Source organism: Calypte anna, chromosome 9, assembly GCF_003957555.1.
Source record: "Calypte anna isolate BGI_N300 chromosome 9, bCalAnn1_v1.p, whole genome shotgun sequence".
Classification (NCBI taxonomy): Eukaryota; Metazoa; Chordata; class Aves; order Apodiformes; family Trochilidae; genus Calypte; species Calypte anna.
This window is the reverse complement of record NC_044255.1, coordinates 6,925,127-6,946,016: the sequence shown is the minus strand read 5'-3', so window position 1 is coordinate 6,946,016 and position 20,890 is coordinate 6,925,127. Positions and strand designations below refer to the sequence as shown.

Here is a 20,890-nt window from a genome sequence, read left to right as displayed (position 1 = left end):
AAGGATCATGCATTGCAGATTTCAGCATGTCACCTGCACCATTTTGATTTTTGGTATGCAGTATCCCCCTCATGGGGTGTGAGAAGCACAGCCTTTAGAGGATGAGGACTTGTGCTTGTATTGCAGACTGCATAAAGTATGACCTCTGGTCTCTTGTACTCTACAGAAGTTAATGGCCTTTCATACATACATTTAAAAGGCTTCCTGAGCATATCTTCAATGTGACTGCTTTTTAGAGGAAGGCCTTTGACACACAGGGAGATGGGATTCCAGTAGGCTCAGCAGCTCAAGCTCGTTGCAGTCAGCAGATGAAAGGATTTAGAGCTGAACTGAGTGGTAAGAAAGCCCACATTTTCTGACAGTTTTTCCTGGAATCAACAACCTCTCTAAGCTAGAGAGAGATGAGAGAACATATTATTAGTACATTTAAATGGAAAATAGAGACATTTTCTTATTTTAGAAAAAAAAGAAAACCATTTACTTCGTATAGCAATTCTTTTATCACTTGCTACCTCAAGTTTTAACTTAGGAGAGTTTTGAAATCAGCTAGACAACATTGACTCTGCTCTAATTTTGAGTATTTAAGGCTTCTAATATTTTTTTTCTCTTTTATTGTTCTTTTATAAGCTGTTACTTTTGGATCAATGACATTTTCGAAGTATTTTAAGAAACCATCTGAATTTTGGAGTTACCATTGTACTGTATTCCTTGTACACATACTGCTTTCTAACCCTTTCCCAAACAAGTGTCTATCTTGAGTTGCAGAACAGATGCTGTCTTCATATATTTTGTCTATACTGTAGTCCAGGTATAATAATATTTATGCACTGGCAAATTCCACTTCTGATCACAGGCATTGAGATTGTGAGGCCTTGAGATTTATGGAGAGTTTGGTTGCCCTCAGAAAGCCCTGTGCATGTCTTGCAGTCTTATATAGCAGGCAGTCATCTTTTAATGTTGTGGGAATTACAGACACTTTTGTGTGCTTGTGGCCATCCTCATAGTAAAGGCCTTTTGGTAGATTGCAAAAGAGTTTGGGTGCGAGGGGTGGCTGATATTTTCTTTTTCTGTATTTGACATATCACTTTCTTGGCTGTGATTTTGCTGTGTTTATGCTGCAGTGCAGGTGGATGTGGGTGGGTAGGTGCAGCTGTAAAGGGCTGGGGTGCAGGCACAGTTTGCAGGGCAGTTTGCTGTGGAGGTTTGGTTGCTTCCTTACTGTGCATCAATCAGGTGGCAAGGAGCAGGGTGGGGTTTAGAGCATTCTGTCTGGGAGCTGTAAAACCTAGGGCACAGCACAGAGAATGAGGAAAAGGCACCAAAGAAAATGTAGGAGTTTGACATATTCCCGGCTTCTTATGTATAATCTGGCCTTTCTCTGTATTGGTTTTGCTAAATCTGGGGGGTTATCTTTGAACTGGCTTTTATGGGGGCATTTCATTCCTGGGGGCATGGGATTTCCTGCACTTTCTATGGAGTTAGTTGTTTTAGCTTTTGCCTTTTTCTTCATTTTTTTACATGCCAAATGTGTTTGCAGTTGGAATACAGAGTAGCAGTTTAAGATGGTTTTATTAAATCCAAAAGCTTACAATTACAAGCTTTGGTGTGGCAGACTATGAAAATAAAATAAACATGAAAACAGCCTGGATCTGAATGCCTGTTAGTCTGTCTGAAACATGTCATATTATTTTCCTATGGTAATAAAATTATTATTTGAAGGACAGGGCTAGGAAAATGAAAGGTAGAAGGAAATATTGCTTAAGCTATAGGAAATCATGTTTTGAGGTGCAGGTCCTGCTCTAAGACACAGGAACAGGTAAGAGGTTAAATTTCAGGTGATGCTTTTACGTCAATACATTAATATTCTAAAAGGAGACAGAGTAGATGAGGTAAAAATGATACTGATCCAGCATGTACAACTAGAAGAATACGTAGTTTGTATTTAAAAACACGGACTTGTGAAATTCCTTGAAATCTGAATCAACTAGAATGGGGCAGGACAAAGCACTTTTGCATAAGTTTTAAAAATCTGCTTGCTTTAAAGATTCTGCATATGAATAGGAAAATATCATAGGTCTGTGAGAGGGGTGTTAATCTATGGGTAAAAACTGATTTCAATCACTCTAGTATTTTGTAGCTGCCCTTTTGTCTTGGAAAAAGAAATGTGAAAAATTCATTAATATTCATTGTGTTATGTCTCAAGGTACTTTTTTAGAATTTAGACTCTTGCAAAAGCCTATTTAGTGGTGTATGCATTTCATAAGAGTTTCTATGTCAATATTTTAGCAACCTTTAGCAGACAAAATATAACGCATAAACCCTCCAAGAAGAAAACTAGCTCCTTATCTCAGTATTATAGATTTCTTATTTCAAAAAAAATATCCAATAGAGGATGAATAGGTTTAGTAATATGAAAATATTTCCAATGCATAGATATTCTGGTCCGAAGTAATGGTTTGGTACTCTCATAGCGTGGAATGTTTCCATTTTATAATTTCTGTACTGAAGTTCACACTGTATAGTCATTCTTTTTTTCCTTGGAATATTTATCTCGTAAGAGCTTGTGAATAATTTGACCTTTTCTTGTATTTTACTTTTGTTTTATTGTTCCTTTCTTCTTCCTAATACTAGTCTCCAAGGTCTAGGGTTGAATTGTAGAACATGTTCCTAATGTACTTTTTTCTCTCCCTACTCTGACATAATTTAAGGAATTATGTTGCTGTCACTTATATGATTCTTGTTATTGCTCATGGGACAGTAAAGGCAAAAAGATAAGGCTTGTAGAATTGCAGTCACTGAATACTAACTCTGTTTTTTAAAGAAAAGTGACAGCAAAACTATTCTGTAGAATGTATTGTCAGAGAAATGGGGTTTTTAGGTGTTTTTATATTTTTATGAGAGCTCAGACAATTAACAGAGCCAGGAGAAAGGACAAGCTGGCATTGGTACTTCAACACTTAGTTTCATAAGGAGTTCCCTTTCTAGGCTATCCTGGTTTGGGCCATGACACATGCAAATTCCTATTTACTGTTTCATTATTGTAAAATTTTATCTGCTTTCAGTCAAGAGATCCTCTCTTATTCTGTACAGCATGTGTCAGTCAAAGCCTTCGAGTCATATCAGAGTACAGTGTCAGAGTATTTATGTCTCTGGGTGTTGAGACAATTCACATATTCAAACAACAGATACAGAATAGTTCCACTGCCCTGCAAAGTGGAATCCCAAATGCCATACAAAACTCTGAAATTGCAACCATCACTTCTAATATTTCAACCTTGACAAGGCCTTTTGGCCTTCATCCATTACATAAGCTCTCCAATCTCTTCTCTGACTTTAAAGTCATTACAAGATGAAGAGATTTGAGTTCCCTATTTTCCATTTCACCTTTCCCTGACACATCCCTAGTTTAATCTTCCCATTGCTTAGTTATTGCAAAAATTGGTAAAACCACTGTGAAGTAAGTTTGCCTGTGAAAGAATTTATTTTGCCATGTATAAATGAACTCAAAGTTCTCATATTAGCCATTAAAATGTAAAATAATTCAGTTTTTAAAGGATCTCTGACTGTTCTTCCTGACTTCAAAATTTTCTAATGTTTAAACAGAGAATGAAACAGGGAAAAAGAATGAGCTTCAGTTTGCCATAAATATGTTTGTTTGCTTTTTCCAAATAGCCAGTAAACAAAATAATTTGTCATTTGCCCAGCTCTTCTGCTTAGAGACAGAGCCTTCTCTATCCTCCTGGTTTTTATTACTACTTTCTTCACATGGAAAAAAATTGTGGGAGAAAGTTGGAACAATGCAAGAAGGAGCTTGGAGTTGTGTGTTAGGAGAGTTTTGTGTTCTTGTTTGTTTTTATACTGGGGTTATTTTAAATAAACCCATCTGGTTGAATTCGGTTTTAAGTGTCAACCCTTCATCTTTGTGGTGATTTCTGTTACCTCACTAAATGTTTTCATTTGGGGATCTTGTCATTGGATTTTGAGTAATAAAATTAATTAATATTGGAGGTACAATAAATAATTAATCTTTAAAGATAATGAACTAAATGGATGTAAACCACAAATCAAATCAACTAAGCATGGTATTTCTTTTTTAGTGAACAAACACAAGCCCTGGATTGAGACATCGTATCACGGAATCATAACTGAAAACAACGATACTGTAATTTTGGATCCTCCTCTTGTTGCTTTGGATAAAGATGCCCCTGTTCCCTTTGCAGGTAGGAACATACATTAACAGCAGCATTTGAGTTAGTGGATTGCATTATGAAGATATTACATAATTGCATATATTGCATGTGTATGAAATGAATTTGTGGTGCAGAGATAATGTCATTTGAAGAAGATCTTTAGAGGCTGTATCTGAATCCTCAAAACTACACCATTTTGCCCATGGGCTTGGAAATGAGGTGTCTTTTACAATGAATCTGTGTGTAAAAACACCTGCAGAAATTATTATAAAGAGCATAATGTAGCAGAATTCTACTGTCAACACAGTTTTAAATGAAAACACATGAGAATATGTAATTAAATTTGGATTCACTTTTGTAGAAATGAATCATTGCAATTACCTGAAGTAATATACTGTTAATCTTGTTCAGTAATAATTGTCCCTGCTTGCTCTCTTCCTATTTTGCTCCCTGGCCCAAACCTGACTATGGACAAACTGTGTGACATAAATTTAAAGCTGGTCAAATCTCATGTCACTGTGTTAATGCTTCATAACTGTCAAGATTTGGACAGAAAATATTATGGAGGTTTTGAAGATTTTAGCTCTGATTGCTGTGTGACAGATGTCACATAGAATCTTTTACTTGTATTAAGTCTAATTTTTTCTGAAGAAAATTCTGTCATATTATGAGTTGCCTAATTAGAAAACAGTACGTTTGCACAGCAATTAACTTTTCTCTTTAGTTCCCTGTTTCATTAAAAATATTTTTTAAGAAAAGGGAGAATAATAAGTCTTGATAGCTCTTCTGAAGATCCTAAGTAGATGCAGTTGTTAGAACATGTTCATTCTTAAGCAATAAAACTTTTTTATAAAGAAACCAACTAGCAAAGATGAGTATCCTTCTTCTTGGGAAATAGAGTTATTATTATTATGTTGTTTATTTGTTTTTTAACATGAGCCCTAATTCAAGTGTTATATCAGGGCAGTTTCTGTCCTGTGCTTAGATGTCTGCTTAGACCTGCTTGAACAGCTCTGCTAAGGCAGTGAACATGCTTTTTTCCTCCGAAACTATAAGCCATGAGAATAGTTTACCAGCAGGTTGTTGACTGTTCCATCATTATTTGTGTTAGCTGATAGAAGTAGACATTTTTTTCAATATTATTGGTGTGTACTAGACTTGAAGAAAACCACAGAAAACAAACAACAAAAGAACCTCTCCAAGAAATCAAACCAAAACCAAGCTCCAAACCAAGCAAAAGGTAGATCAGCCCAGCTGCTATATAACCTTTCAGATTTCATATGGGAATAATTCCCCTAGAAATGAAATTAAACTAACAACAGAAAAATCTCCAGTTAACCACCAGGCTGATGTTCTTAGGGAATGTCTGTGTAGCTACCGAGCTGATGTTATGTGGATGGTGTAACCTTTCCGGTTAATTTTTTCCTTTCTAAGTGCTTATCTGCCATTAGTGACAGTCTTAGGAAAGTTAACAGAGTTTATCATCCAAAAGGGTGACAGGTCATGTTAGGTGAAGTGCATATTTATTTAATACATTTATTTACTAAATCATAACTATTTATTCCATAATTATTTCTTTATCCTGCTAATGGGGGTATAGTCCTTTTGGAACCTTGTGGAAGTAAGGGAAGGTAGTCCTTACATTTGTGGCCAATGCAAGAGGACCTTCAGAAAGGAGGTGTATGAGCCCAGAACTGTGTCATGTCAAAATGAGTGTTCTGTGGCCATACACTGAAGACCATAAACTTCATGGAGTTTTTGTCTCCTAATTGGCTACATTATGCTTTATAAAGCAAAGTGTTGAGGTCCGTGCTACCTGTAGATGTGCTGGCACTTTGATCTCCGGGATTATAATGATGACAAGGCATGGTATTGGCAGTAACAGATAACAGCAGATGTCACTGCACTGCTCTTCTCATGTAGGAAAGTAGAGGTCTGGTCTACAGCCCATGCTTGAAGGAACCAGGAAAGGATGTTTGTACCTACTTGCTGTAAAAGTTCTGAGCACAACAAGAGCAGCCTGGTAGTAGTGCAGGTTTCCTAGTTCTTGACTGAGTATTTTTAGAGATACCTTGAGCAACGTGCAGGTCACCTTGCTCCTATCCATTGCCCTGGTGTACCAGGTAGTTCATGCATCTCATATTTTTCACCTGAGCTAATAATCTTCACCTGTTCATCTCTGTCTAATATTTAAAATCCAGGGTGATGAGAGGAGAAAAATATTTTGTGCAGTTACCCACACAACAGGTGTCTGTTTCCAGGGAGGATCAATGGCAGGAGACAAAGAGGACTGAAAGTGTTTGTAAAAATTCTGGCTGTCAAATGTGATCAGACTATTTTGTAACTGGAGCATGAAGATTTTTACAAGATTGTAATGAATGAACTTTGGTGTTTCTTTATCTTTTAAATTTATTGTGAATTGTGCAGGAACTGGAGTAAATGTAAAATCAGGGTTTTTAAAATCATCATGATACCTACATACTCACTTTGGTTTTTTTCCATGCAAGTACATTTTTCAGACTCAGAGTTCTGAAAGAAAGCTTAAAAATATTGTCACGACTGGTTAAGTGCCAGAGGGAATACAAGCAGTTTTCCAAACTTGAGGTTTTCAAGTCATGAGCTGGAAGGGATTTTCACATGCACTTGTGTTGATGTACAACTGATTTTTTAAGTAACTGGGCTCCCCATGGCACACTGGAGCCTTTTGCAGCATATCACAGAAAAAAGAGGAAACCCCTCTGCAAGTCCTGTGTAAATAGGCCATATCTGCCATCCTCTTCAAATGATATTTTGTAGGTGAAGTATGGGCTTATTATCTAATTTAGGGAAATCCTTTGAAGGAATCTTTTTTTTAATTATTATTATTATTTTATTTTTTTTTTTAATAATAATATTCCCCCAAAAGAAGAGCAGAATTACAGAATTTTAATTAGACTTGCACCCACCTGCGTGGTCATCCATACAGCAGTCAGCTATCACTCTGGTTATGAGGCTGGAACTCACTTCAAGGATTAAGCTTTCAGGGCGAGGAGTGGTTTGGCTAGAAACAAGGTAAGATCAACTGAATTAATTTGACAAAGTTCTGTGAAAGCAAGAAACACTCAAAATGCTGTAGGATTTTGGAAAGGACACCTGTCTGCATTTTAATAACAGCAACTCCATTTTATCAGCAGTGTTGTGCAAAAATGGGTTTGAAAGTAACCTCAAGATGTCTCTAGTCCATCCTCCTGCCCAAGGCAGGACCCATAATACCTGTGTCTTTCCCAGTAAATAGTTTTTTATCCTAATCTTAAAGTTCTTCAGTGACAAAGATGCAACAGCTTCCATGGGCAGTATATTCCACACTTCACCATACTCACTGGTTTTTTGTGGAGTTTAACCTGAACTCTCTGAACTGCAATTTCAGCCCATTAGTTTTTGTTCTCTCCACCATGGCTTGACAGGGAAGATTATTCCCATGCTGGTGAGCATCTTAAACAGCATGGGGCTGAGAGGTGCTTCTGCTGTCCCTGTTACTGATACAGACAGGAAGCAGAGAAATAGGAGGTAACTTTCAGAACAAGGAGATGATGAATGTCCTCTTCACCCTGAAAGTGAAGAGCTTGACTCTTAAATGTGTCACTGTCAGTTGACTGATACACTTTTGTTTGAGTGCAATGTGTGGAACCAAGGTTAAGCTGGGTAATTTTGGCCCCATGGTGAGTTGGGCCCATTAAATTTTAAGCTTCATTTGTGTTCTTGATAGATGGACAGATAACCTTTTTTAAAAAGGGCAGCTCTGGGTCTTCCTGGTTTCACACAGGCAGGTGTTCTCTGGCTCAGAAGCAGCTGCAAATCAGATTGACTTTACAGGTGGAGTCCCAGTGTCTGACTCTGCTTTTGCTCGGCTAAAACCACCCTAATGGGAAAGGAAACAACAAAACTAGCCAAGTAGGATGTGTGAATAATCACCAAACTAGAGGCTGCATCCACAAGATTTCCCAAACCATCTCAGTTATTTTAGCAATGCAGAGATGTATGCTCAGCTGCATCTCAGCAAATCTTGTAGTTGTCAGTTCACTTACACCAGGGACTGAGCAGAAAATCCCATTTCTCTGCTACAAACTGTGAAGCTGTCTCACCTTCTTGTTTTTTATTGATAATCAGTGGCAGTAATAACTGACTTTTGGTAAAACACTAAAACTACTGAAATTATTTTTCAGATTGTGACTCTGAATATTTTCTCATGATACTAACTCACGTTCAGCCAGAATAAAAATATGCTGTACATTTATGATGCCCCAAATTCATTTGTGTTAAATAGGTCATTGTGAAAATGATGCAGGAGCAACAATCTGAACTGTAAGTGAAACTGTGGTGTATAGCAGTTGTCAAAAAAATAACCTACTGATTTTTTAACTTCTGTTTTTGAAGTTTCCATGAAGCTCAGTTACTTAAATTTGTAGCCTTTGAAGGCAAAAAAGAGCATCTCATTATGGTGATCATAACCTAAAGTAGAATAAAAGATTGGCAATAGCACAGTTGATTCCAGAGATGCTGGTTTTGACCAAAGATATGCTGCTGGTCGTCCAGTAAAGTTAGAGTGATAAATGCTCAGGGTTCAGATGAAGAATGCACCCAAAAACTCCCTCAGACAGTGACCTCTGTTGGTTAGTGTCTGTAGTTCAGAGATGAGGAGTTTGAAGATTTGTGATTTTTTTTTTTTCCCTTGAAATTTTTGTCCATTAAGTTTGATTGCCTTTCTAAGTCATTTTGACAGTAGTGAAATAAAACTAGGCAACGTTAATATCTCGAAAGAAGTCTAAAGGTTCAAGAATTCAGGCTGTTTTAATGGAGCTTTTAGTGTCTGCTGAATGGTCTGTCACTAAAGGAATGAGTGGTTAGGAAGAAAATTAGACTAATGCATGGACAGTGATCTTTTGTTGCTTCTGGAAGACAAAAGCAGCAATGAATGAGAACCTTGAGATAAACTTTATTACACCTAAATATGCTAAATTCCTTAAAGCCAGAAGGAGATAAGTAAAGTAACCAACTAATTGTGGTTTGGTGATATGTACTTGGACTTTAAGGCTTAAAACAGTGGAAAACAGTGACATGAAATAAATTGGAACTGGTTTTTAACATTTTTTTTAGTAAATAAGATAGTCTCTGGACAGCTACGGTGGATATGCAGACATACACATGAGCACAGGGTCAGAATCTGGCATTTTACGGTACTGAAGTGTCATACTAAATGACTACTTAATTAAAAAACTGTTTAATTGAAACAGATTATAACTGAAGTTATTAGGAAAATAATGTCAGTTGTTAAACTTCTTGGCTGTTCAGAACACTAGGGAAACCTAAATGGGAATTACTGGAATTGCTAAGTTTATAGGTCACAAAATTTAATTAAAAAAAAAAAAACAACACTAACTTTAACAACTTCTGAAGTTGATGTCATCAGAACTAGTGCTGGTGATAGCTAAATAATCCAGTAAAATAAAGCTTTTTTCAAAAGAGAAAATTCCAGTACATAGAACTGTTTGATTTTGAATACCAAAGAACTGTGCCAAGTTGAAATTATTTGTATTGTAGGAATTACTGATATCCAGCAGTCCTGTCCATGACAGGGGAAATAGAGAGATTTGGTTTTCTTGGAGCTTCCTGATAGTCTGCTAAAAATCTGAGCTTCACCTTTAATTTCCTAATTGTTAAATAAATAAAAGTGCTATCTAGAGCCATTGGAGGATTCTGGAAAACATTTGATACAGTTGAACTGAATGCAATATTGAGTAAAAAAACCCAATGAAACAAAACGCAATAGCGTTGGAATGATAAACTTTTTTCCTAACCACACCTAATTAAATAAGACAGATTTTATGGGAAATAAAAAAAAACAAAACAAAACAACAGTCAGTGCTTCCCCATTTATTCTTTGAAAAATAGTTCTAAGTTCTAAGGATTCTATGGTTTTAACCTCAAAAATATTTTACTTTTTTTTAAGAATTGGTCATGAATTGTAATGCAAAACTTTTTATTTAGTAATCATTGAAAGTGAACTATGGTTTTTTACTTTTCCTTACAAACTATGTATCCGTTCAGGAGCAATCAGCACCCAAGTATGTTGATAGCTGACAGCAGACTGGCTCTGACAATTCACTCTTGTGGCAAAATGTTCAGATTATACTGACTGAAAACCTTGGCTGTAGTTCACATCCAGATTGCATTTTCATGTACAGCATTTTTTTGTTGAATGTAATCCCATAATAGCTATGAAAGGCCTCGAGTTCCTTGTGAACCTTGACCACTTAAATCAAGTAGGTGCCTTTTTATCTGTTATTCTCTGTGTTTCAGTGTATCAAAAATAAGTAGGCATTAATGTCAGACCTCTCTTTATCTGGCAGCTTCGTGATACATGCAATTAATACTGTTAGACATGCTGAAGTATTTTAAATGCAGTCTTTAAATAGTTGAACACCACATAAAGACAAAGCTTTATTGTCTGCCCTTGATTAATTTCAAGACCTCAAAAGTAAGTCCCACAGTGGGAATTAATTTTCTGGCTAATTGTAGTGCTGAACAAATTTTTGGAGGAGAGATTGTGAAAGAGACTGGTAGGGATTCCAACTTGTCATGCTGTTGGGCAGCTGTCTTTGTTTGAGGTTAATTGCAATATATTAATTTACTTTTAAACAGCTTTTCTAAGAAAGACTTTATTACCACATAAAATGGACTTTTTACTGAACATACTGTCCCTTCCAGCTTTTTAATATTCCTTTGATCCTCAGATACTGGGTAAGTTTAAGTGACAGAATAACAGAAGTTAAAAAAAGCCAACAAACCCAAGCCCCTAAACCACTCTCAAAACAAATTAAACCCCCCCCCCAATTAAACCCTTGATAATCTTACTGCTGAGGCTATAACCTAATTTGTTACTTTTTATCTTCTGCAATTAAAATCACTTCAAAAAAAATGAAACTTCTGACTTAAGTCAGAAGAGTCTAATGCCCAGAGTTATTCAGAGAAGCTTCATAATTTTCTTTTCTCTAGGAAGGTTTTGTATTTTGTGTACGTGGGCTGAAGAAAATATTTAATTTGGCTTACTGTGTTATGCTGAAATTTCCTCCTTAATAATTGACTTGTAAAACTTTTAAAATTTACATTCATTTAAAGTTTAAGACATAAACTAAAGGTCTAGAACCTTCTAGTCCAGAATTACTTAATAGGTTTGAAAAAATGTGTGAACATTGTTGGATAATCAAAAATTGCTGTGTTCTACACATTCCACAACTATTTGTGGTCAGGAAATTACAGTTAAATATCTTCAAAGATTGCTGAACACTTCCTTTTTGTTTTTTCTTTGACCTATCTACCATAAGCCCCTTTCATTACATGACCAATCCTGACTTCTGCAGAGATTTTTGTGTATCACTTTGTTTACAAATACTTACTTGTTGAACAAGCACAAGTTGCACAGATCTGAGTAGATTCTGTTGTCTCATTGTGAGTGACATTCTTATACCAAGCTCTCACTATTGCTTGTTTTAATTATCTGTTTAATCTGAAAAAAATAGGGAGAGGGATGAATGTACTTCAGTAATGCTGCTGAACTAATGGAGACATAAGCATTAATTACTGCTGCAATATTAATATATAAAATAAGTGAAAATAAATGTTTAGATTTATATGCATAATGATGCACTGCTTTGAAGAAAGATGAGATAGGAGACACTCCCTTGTTCTTGGTCCCATGTCAAATAGTACAAATCTGTCTTTTGAAAGCTGTCACACCTGTATTGCAGTGACACCCAAATGTCATCTAGGTGCCCACTGGCAAGGGCTGCTGGTTAAAAATGCCATCTACAATTGTATGAGTAAAATAACACCGTAACACTTAGGGTACCATCCTTACTGAATTGTTCTGAATTGCCATAGGGATATAAAACTATACACTGGCTAGGAACAGTAATTTGGTACCAAATCTAATATATTTTTAATTGAAAAAAATAACAAAAAAATTTCTAAGCCAAAAGAAGGGCACCATTAGAAATCCCTCACCTTATTCCTGGTGTCTGGAGTTTTTCTTAGTATCTTAACTGATTGGGTTCTTTGCCAGTGACACTATAGTAGCATACAGGAAGTTTGTTCAGTGATTCAGGAACCAGTGCTTCATGTATAGGTGAGGCCTGACACTTCTAGATTAAATGGATCAAGTCTTTATATTAATTTAAATGTTCTCTGATGTAAGGATGACTCTTGTTTCTCTGACGGAAGAGCAGTGTAGAGAGGATGGTTTATGGGTTAGAACTTTACTGAGGATTTTTTGGCAATGAGGCTTTGAAAAGATCTCCATGCACTGGGTGGCTCTCCAGCTTCTGTGGTGAGCTACCTCAAATTGAATGTGCTGAATACTCAGCTACTGTTCTTAGAATCAAGTGGACTGCTTGAGAAGAGATCAACTCTGGCTTTGGGGACATTGGGAATTAATTTACATGAAGATTGCATGTTTTCATGAATTAGCTACTGCTATCTAACTGCATGAAACTAGTATGATAATTTGCACAAATCAGTAAGAAGATTTAGGTCAAATTTTTCTGAATTATTTTGAAAATTTTAAAATTAATGTATTTAAAATTAAATTGCTTTAAGCATACCTTAAGGTAAAGGAGAGAAATTTTGTTTTTCAAAAATGGCACTCATATTGCAATTCTCTTGTAACTGATAGATTATTTCCATAAAATGAAGTAATGGGAATTCCTGTGATTTTCTGTGTTCCTTGCTTAAATGTGTAGCTCTTAAATTATTTGTTCATTAATGTAAATATTCTATTGTAAGACTAGTTCCCTGCTGATCATAATCCTCAGCTCTCTTCTATGTGGTTCTTGTTTGATCTTCAAGGAAATTAGATGGAGATTTTTCTTTACAGCTTATTTTGTTCCAGTAATTGGCTCATTGTAATGTGCAAATATCCCTATTTGCCATGTAATGGACAGAAAACTGGATATCCACTTTATTACTTGTATGTTTCTGTATTGTTGCTGTTCTGAGGAAGTAAAACAGCATTCCTGCTGTGCCATTAGAGAGGAAAGGCAGACACTGGGGTTACAATAGCCTTCTCATGCCTCCAGAAAGATACCTACCTGCCTGACTGTACTTGGCAAAGGGTCAGTTTATACTGAGCAGGGATATTTGGTCATATGTAGGTCTCATCATGTTTTTTTTCTTCCATTTCTACATATTTAACATCCATGTAACATGGAATGAAATTTAATAAAAACTTAGAAAACTCTGACAGGGTGCTAGAGATGCTTTGGAAATGCTTCATTAAGCAGCAACAGACACCAGTGTGAGGCAAACCACACATTTTTCTTGCTTTGAGTCAGCATTTGCATTAAGAGCATTCTGTTGATTTACCTGTAAGGCTTTTCAGCAGGGCAAGTAGAGACAAAAATGTTTTGTGTGAGGAGTGTAGAAGTTAAAAGGAAACATCCATGGAAGTTTTCTGTACATCCTGAATCTTATTACAAAGTCATTTCGTATAAAGAGTAAAGGATAATGATGCATTCAAAGTAAACATGGTAACCTTTTGTCTACAATATTACTGCATGAGTAATATCATAACCTAAAGCTTTGTTAAGGCAGCAGGATTTATTATAAACTGGTAAAATAAGGTAGGTGGTTGGCTCAGGAATCATACCCTGCCCTCAGGTCTCAGACATCCTTCAGGCAGGAAATAGCTTACTGAGCACAGCCAGAGGGGTTTGTGAAGTGCTCTGTGATGTCTTAATTCTGCTCCTAGCTAAGACAATTTACTTTTGGGGGCTTTTGTTGCACCTTCATCAGGGGGGAGGGCTAAGCAGAAATAGAGTGCACTTTTTTTTTTTTTGCCAAATCTGAATGTATCACTGGTGTTAGTGTTGTGCAGTATTACACACCCCACCACCTCACTGGAGCTACAGAACCCTGGTCATCTGCTCCTGCTGCGGCATCTTCACACTAGAGCTGCCCACATAATTGGCTCAGCTGAGCTGAGGTAAGGAGGCCATGCTGGTGTGTTTAAATGATGTGAAATCTCCAACCAAGCTTTCTATGTGGCTTCAGTTTTCTTTTTGAGCTCCTGATTATTTTCTTTGGATAGCTGCTCGCTTTCTCTCTCTGGTTCTTGCTCCCTCCCCAACCAGAGTCTTGTTTCAATCTAATTTATGGATTGTAACTTGGTTTGTTTTTTGATGGGCTTCCATGGCACTGAACTTTAGACATTTCCCTCTTAGTGGAAACCCACGAAGTTATGAATAGATAAAATACAGATAGGTATATTACAGACATTCTTGATGCACATTATTTATAAAAGTTATGTTGTGTAATAGCATCTCCTGGACAACATGAATTTGTGTATTTCGTATACACAGGCATTTACATTACACTATTTTTGTGGTGAATTCATATCGCAATTCCATCTTCTTCAGTTTTTGAATTGTCTCATATGTTAAGATTGGAAAAAAAAAAACCAAAAAACAAAATGATGGAGAGAAAAAAAGCCTACTTCTGCCCAGTCATTAGTTTTAATTCCTTCATTTTCATTGACTGTGACTCCAGTTTATCTGTGTGCAGTAAACATGATGATATAAATACTGAAAAACAGGTTTACATTACCATTGAAAAAATGAAGGAATTTCATTTTTTAATGGTTTTCTTTGATTTTTGAAAATAGTAATGTACCATAATTTATGTGCCTTTTCATATTAGGTTTAAAATAACAGAAAAATATCTTGGATTAATAAATGAGAACGATTACTAGCCTAGTATACAGATTAATGTCCATAAAAATGTTTTAATTAAAATTTAAAACTTTAAAAATTCTTCAGTTAATTTAATTTAAGTTTAAATCAAGCATTTAAAACTAATTTTTTTTTTGTTTTATATTGCAAAGATATTTAAGTGTGCTTTTAAAAGGCACTTGGTACTTGATTTGTTAGTACATGTGACAGATTTAATGGATATTTCTGACATGACTTGAGCTCCTTATTAAGATGCTTGTCTTGGAGATGTTCCAGCTGTGATAGTGAAAAAAGTTACAGATGAAGACAGGAACAACTACTGTTGTATCTGATGTGGAGTCTGCTGTACAGAAGTTAGATGTAACACTATAATTAATAATCATGCTAGAATTGTAAGGATGACAGTGGTTTAGCACCAACTTCCAGATGACTTTGGACTAGGACTCTACATAGGACAGCAAAGCTTTTACATCCCAACCTTCAACTTCCTGGACCTGAGGGTCTGTGTTTCTCTATGACCTCCTTTCCCAGTGCTTCACTCCTGCAGTGTCTCATCTAAAGTATATGGAGGCCCAAAGGGGAGAATGATGTAGCTCTGTTGGCTTCCTTGGTTCTTTGCCTGTTTATGTTAGTTCAGTGTCCTTATCTGTGGGAACTGGTTGATATATAGGAAGAGCAGACTAGGAACAGCATCGTGAAATGCATTGGAAATTATATGTAATGAAAAGCCCCAGGAGCTTTCTAAAATTTTTTTTAATTAAAATGGGTCTTTTTATAGCAGATTTGGCCCTGTTGCCATCTGTCAGCTTTTCAGTGTCCTTTGCAAAATATCCTGTTGATCCAGTCCCTCAGTGTTCCGTATGTACCACTGGAGAAGCCAAAGACTGTTGGGTATTGGGCTGTGAACGCTCAGCACTCAGCAAAGGAAAATTACAGCTTTCTTCTAGAGTCTCTCTGTAATCTGTTCACTTGCTTTTGTCTGACGTACAGGGAAAAGTCATCTTGGTTAGAACTTTGTGGCTTTGTTGAGCAGAATTAGATATAGTAATAAACCCCCTTGTGTTGATGTATTCCTAAGTTTTTATTTCAGTATCATAATATCTTCATAGAGAGGGAATGGATGAACACTTGCATGTGTGTCTATCCTAACACTGTAACTATGCAGCTGTAGAGGTGGTGGCCTTGGTTCCTAAGAACTGAAACATGAAAAAGATTTGATTTCTCAAAATATCAAGAGAATTTTCAGAGTAAGAAAGCTGATTAATAACTCTAAGAATGTGTTGTAAGGTCATAAAAACCTCTCTTAATAAGCCAGAAAGCCATAGATTAAAATATGGTGATGCTTAATTCTTTTGATACATTTTCAACACACAGTATGAAGGTTTCCAAAGTGTTATTTCACTAAGCCAAAGACATCAGACAACTAGGTGAAACATCTGGAGTCATAGGCTCTGTCCACTTTGGAATTTTAGCAGCCACCTTCCAGAAGGTCAACACTGTCTGCCTTGGTGAAGCTAAGGTAGTTTAACTACCTTAAGGTAGTTTAACTTAATGTGAATTATGACCAATATTTTACCCACAGAGCAATTCCTGCATAAAGTAGACTGTGATCCAGAATGAGAGACCTCAGTGCAGCTACTTCATTTAAAAAAGCAAAAAAAGCCATTTTCTAAAATTTCCATTTCATAAGCCATTTTCTGAAATTGCTGAAGGTGAATTAGTTCTTATTCTCAGCCTTGAGAGTGACTCTTAATCATAGAAGATACTAACTTCTCTTTAGATTACAAGTCTAGACCATGAATACTAACAAATTTTTAATTAAATACTTCTGGGATACATATATTATGAATATATGAGTTTTGGAACTCTGAATGATAAAGATGCATAGGCCAAGTATCAGAAGAGAAGTGAAAGCAGATTTAGGAAAGAAGGCTTGGTTTTGAATAAAGAAGTGAAAACTGAGTCATTTTTATTCTAAAAACTAATAGGAAATCATTTAAGGTGCTGGAATAAGCTGTACTGATCTTAACTTATAATTAATTTTTGCAAATGATAAGTCAGTAGGTAAACTCAATGAAACAGAAGCCTGAATACACAAAAGGAAATAGTTGTTGCATGTTCCAGGTAGTTTTGTGAATGCAGGAGTCATAGTATTTAGTATGAGTTTTTCTACTGTGTGCAGTTTCCATATTTGCTACACTTTTGCATTGAAATAATGAACTGCTATAATTCATTATAGTTTTTTGATAACTTTCATTCATGATATTTCACTGTGGGGTTTTTTTTGCTTTTTGAATGCACCAAAGCTGCTTTGTTGTGCTTGCTTTTAAGTTTACAGTTGAGTAAACATAGGTTTCTTAAGTGCTGTGCACTGATCAGAACTGTTCTATTTTTTATCAGACAACCAAAATAAGTAACTTCTCGCACTTCAGGAGGGTGCACAGAGCAAAAAACTAGGGCATAGGAATTAATATTTTAGTATTCTGCACTTAAGCCATTACATGTTTTTTTGCTGATGACAATGGAAACAGCTTAGGAGTGAAAGAGAGGAGCCTTCTCTCTCTCCCATTAGTTGTCAACAAAAGCTTGAACTGACTGAGAAAGGCTGTGATCTGCTAGCTTGTTTTTCCACCACGCCTGTCACCTAGTTTTCTCATACACTTATTTAGCTTGTTCTTTTATAATAAATATAATTTTTTGTAATATCCTTTCTGAAACAGAACTTAAGTACACATGCTCTGTTGTCAATCTAATTATTCCAGATATAATCATTCCATTAGTATGAGAATAAACTTGTCCTGAGAGAAGCCATTTCTTTTCTGCACTGTGTACTGAGCAGCACAAATTCGCAGAGCAAAGCAGGAAGATAAGCTGCAAAGCTCCACGTGGGTGGATGGATCTACAAATGTACAACCAAAGGAGTCTAACTACAAAACAACTCCTGCAGAATAGTGACTTTCTGAGTGTCTATTTACTGATGAGGGAAAGTAGAATTGCCTTCTTTGGCTCTTAGTATTGCTGCTTTAATTTGACTTCTCAACCCCTTCCCCCTCATAATTTATGATTAAGACAGAGGACTGAAATTACTTGTGATATTTTTAGTTTTCTTCACAAACAGTCCATAGCGTGTCATTTGTACTTACAGAACAAGTTTTTTAAATGTAGATAATAGGGTAGTTCTGACTCCCGTGACAAAAAATAATTATTTAAAATGCTATTAAAAGACCAGTAGCTGATAAACATGATCCTGAATTCACTTGCTATGCTTCCTTAACACATAGCTTTTTCACTTATATTAGGAAGTCTTGGAGATGAGCAAGCTTTATAAAATATGCAGCAGCTTGTGCTACATGATCTTACCCACTTCATATTTCCTGTGCCTGGAAATGTGTTACACCATCACCCTGGAAAAACCTTGAAATGTGCACATCACTCCTCTTACTACAATTAGAATAATGCCTTGCTGGGTACTTAGCCCTTCATGCAAGGGGCAGTGTATTCCCAGCTAGGCATTTTTTCAGCACTTCAGTGTAATCAGCTGTGTATGTCTCACAGGTTATAACCCAAGGCTTTTCTGTAGGTCTTCAGCATTGGTGATGGAAATTCAGTTTTCGTTTCATATGATATGATTTTAAAGTTAGATGGGATTTGCTCTCTCTGTTACACCACAAAGATAGACAGACAGATAGGTAGATATGTGTCTGTATTTATGGTCTGTTTTCTTGTCTTTGTTTTTTCTTGCCACACAATAATGTAATATTCATTGGATTTCTGATCAAATAATGGCCTAATCACTAATGTTACAACCTTGGGTCAGGATGAGCAGGACCCTTTGAATTGCCCTGACATACAGCACAAGGGATTACTCTTATCATCCTTGTACCTATTGGCAGTTACTGCCACTGCCCTGCTTTCTCTTCCTTGCTTCAAGGATGTTTTTCAGAAAAGAAAAATAGAAAGCTTTTAATTGAGACTGACTGACACTTTTTCTTGTTCAGATAAAAGGAAACAAACTATACATTCTTGGCATTCTATTTTGTATAATCTAGGGATCATTCTTGCGTTTATTAAATTCAGCAAATGGACATGATTCATTTAAGCAAATTTTTCTTTGCTACTGAAAAAATTGAAGAAATTGTAGGTCTGGCCCAACAGGACACATGCATCTATGTTTTGTCTAGTTATTTTTTTTTCTAGTTTATTCTCCTTTCTAATCTAGAAAGTAGCTTTTTTTCAAAAAGCCCCTTTGCAAGAATTTCTGAATATAAAAAAATGGATTTCTTTAATGGTGTCATACTTACTATGTAACTGACAAGAAGAGCAAGGCACATAATAATAAGTGAATCCTTGTTTCAGAGAGAAGGGTAGGAAGTGTGTGTTTGTTTTTATAAATGTATCTTATCGTTTGAAGGAATGGACAGCTGCAAAACTCAGTTCTATGGCTGATTTAAATAATATGTTTGTTGATTCCCAAGCTGAAGTAATTGCTTCACTGGTACATAAGGCAGCTTCAGTATTTTACAACACTAATGAGTAAAGGCAAACCAGAATAAAATATGTGACTTTGTTCACTTTAGGTGTGTCTGAAGTATGTGACAGAAAGTGCTCTTTGGGGAAAACTCAGCATCCAAATTGATCTTGAGAAATAAAACCAACTAAATGTTTCATCTGAGGGGAAAAAATTCCAACCTTCTTCTCTGCCTGTTTAGTTTTGCTGGAGTAGCACTGCATGTTCTGTTACATGGTTGTGGCTCTGTTACTGAAGCAAATAAATGGCTCTTAGATCTGCAAATCTCAAAAATGTAATTGCTTTAAATTTGAACATACAAAATTAAATATTAAAGAGCTGGTTCAACCCACTGCTTTGTTAATGATGACTCAAGGCCCAAATCTACTTGTTATTTCTTCTAGTGAAATACATAAAGCAGTTCCAGGGATTTTTTTCCTGTCTCCTCTCTAAAAATGGTATCTTTCTGATGCATAAACTTCTTCCTGTGCTCAGCAAATATGGGGTTAACTTTCCTGATAGCCCTTATTTTCCTAATTTCCTAATTTCTGGCACTTGAAGTAAAAAACTGAATATCAGAGAAGATCCTCTAATGCAAAATATACTGCAGCAGTACACTGAATCTTTATTATTGATATGATAATAGTATCTCCAGGGTGACTGAGAATGAGCAAAAGTGGTTGTAAAAGAGAAATAAACATGTTCTTGGCCAACTGAATTTTTTTTCTATGTTAACACCATGACTAATTCTTAGGAATGTGTAGCCATCTGCTGAAACTAGCAGTAATATCCAAGAAAACCTGGTTGGGATTTGCATCAGGATGTGTAGCCGGAACGGAGTCTTTTCTCCGGAGTCGACGCGTTGATACGGTGATATAGACTCGGATGTGATCTGAATCTATTGCCCACAGTGTGGAGCTAGCAAAGATGTTCTGCTGCTAAGGAAGCAACCAGCCACTCTCTCAGCTAGCTCTAGAATGAGCTGCCTCAGTGGGTGTGAGCCTCACTATTTATTGGCCCCATGGTCTTGCACATGCTCCATAGGGGCCCTGCCCTGACTGGGCCCAGGTGGAGTTGATAGCGGCTCACACCCACTTCCTGATGATCAGAGGCACCTGGTCGCTCTGTTCCACTACAAGGATGAGTGGCAACTGCGTTGCATGAAAATATAGGGAAGAAGGTATTCAGTTGCTGGTCACTGTTCCCTGCATGCCAGCAGAGTTAAGGGCTCCCACTGCATTTTGAAAAGGGAATGACATGCTGAAACAACTGCTTCTTTATGAATAGCTTCTGGTGGACCTGTTGAGCCAAACTAAGCAGTAACTTCCTTAAACAATTCTGTAAACCTAGCTATGAATCTGTAATGACCAGGGTGCTTCCTGCTGTGTGTAGTGAAGAGAGGATGTGAAAACTTGAAGAGAGGGGTTTCAGGC

At 36.4% G+C, this 20,890-nt stretch overlaps 1 protein-coding gene across 1 annotated transcript in view; it reads left to right on the top strand.

Moving 5' to 3' along the window:
- The window catches only part of CLSTN2 (calsyntenin 2), a 292,419-nt gene that overhangs the window by 118,111 nt on the left and 153,418 nt on the right, over positions 1-20,890 (top strand). Inside the window, exon 3 of the mRNA XM_030456311.1 lies at positions 4,098-4,220. Within this exon, the coding sequence (XP_030312171.1) occupies positions 4,098-4,220 (123 nt within the window). The remainder of the gene's footprint in view (positions 1-4,097; positions 4,221-20,890) is intronic.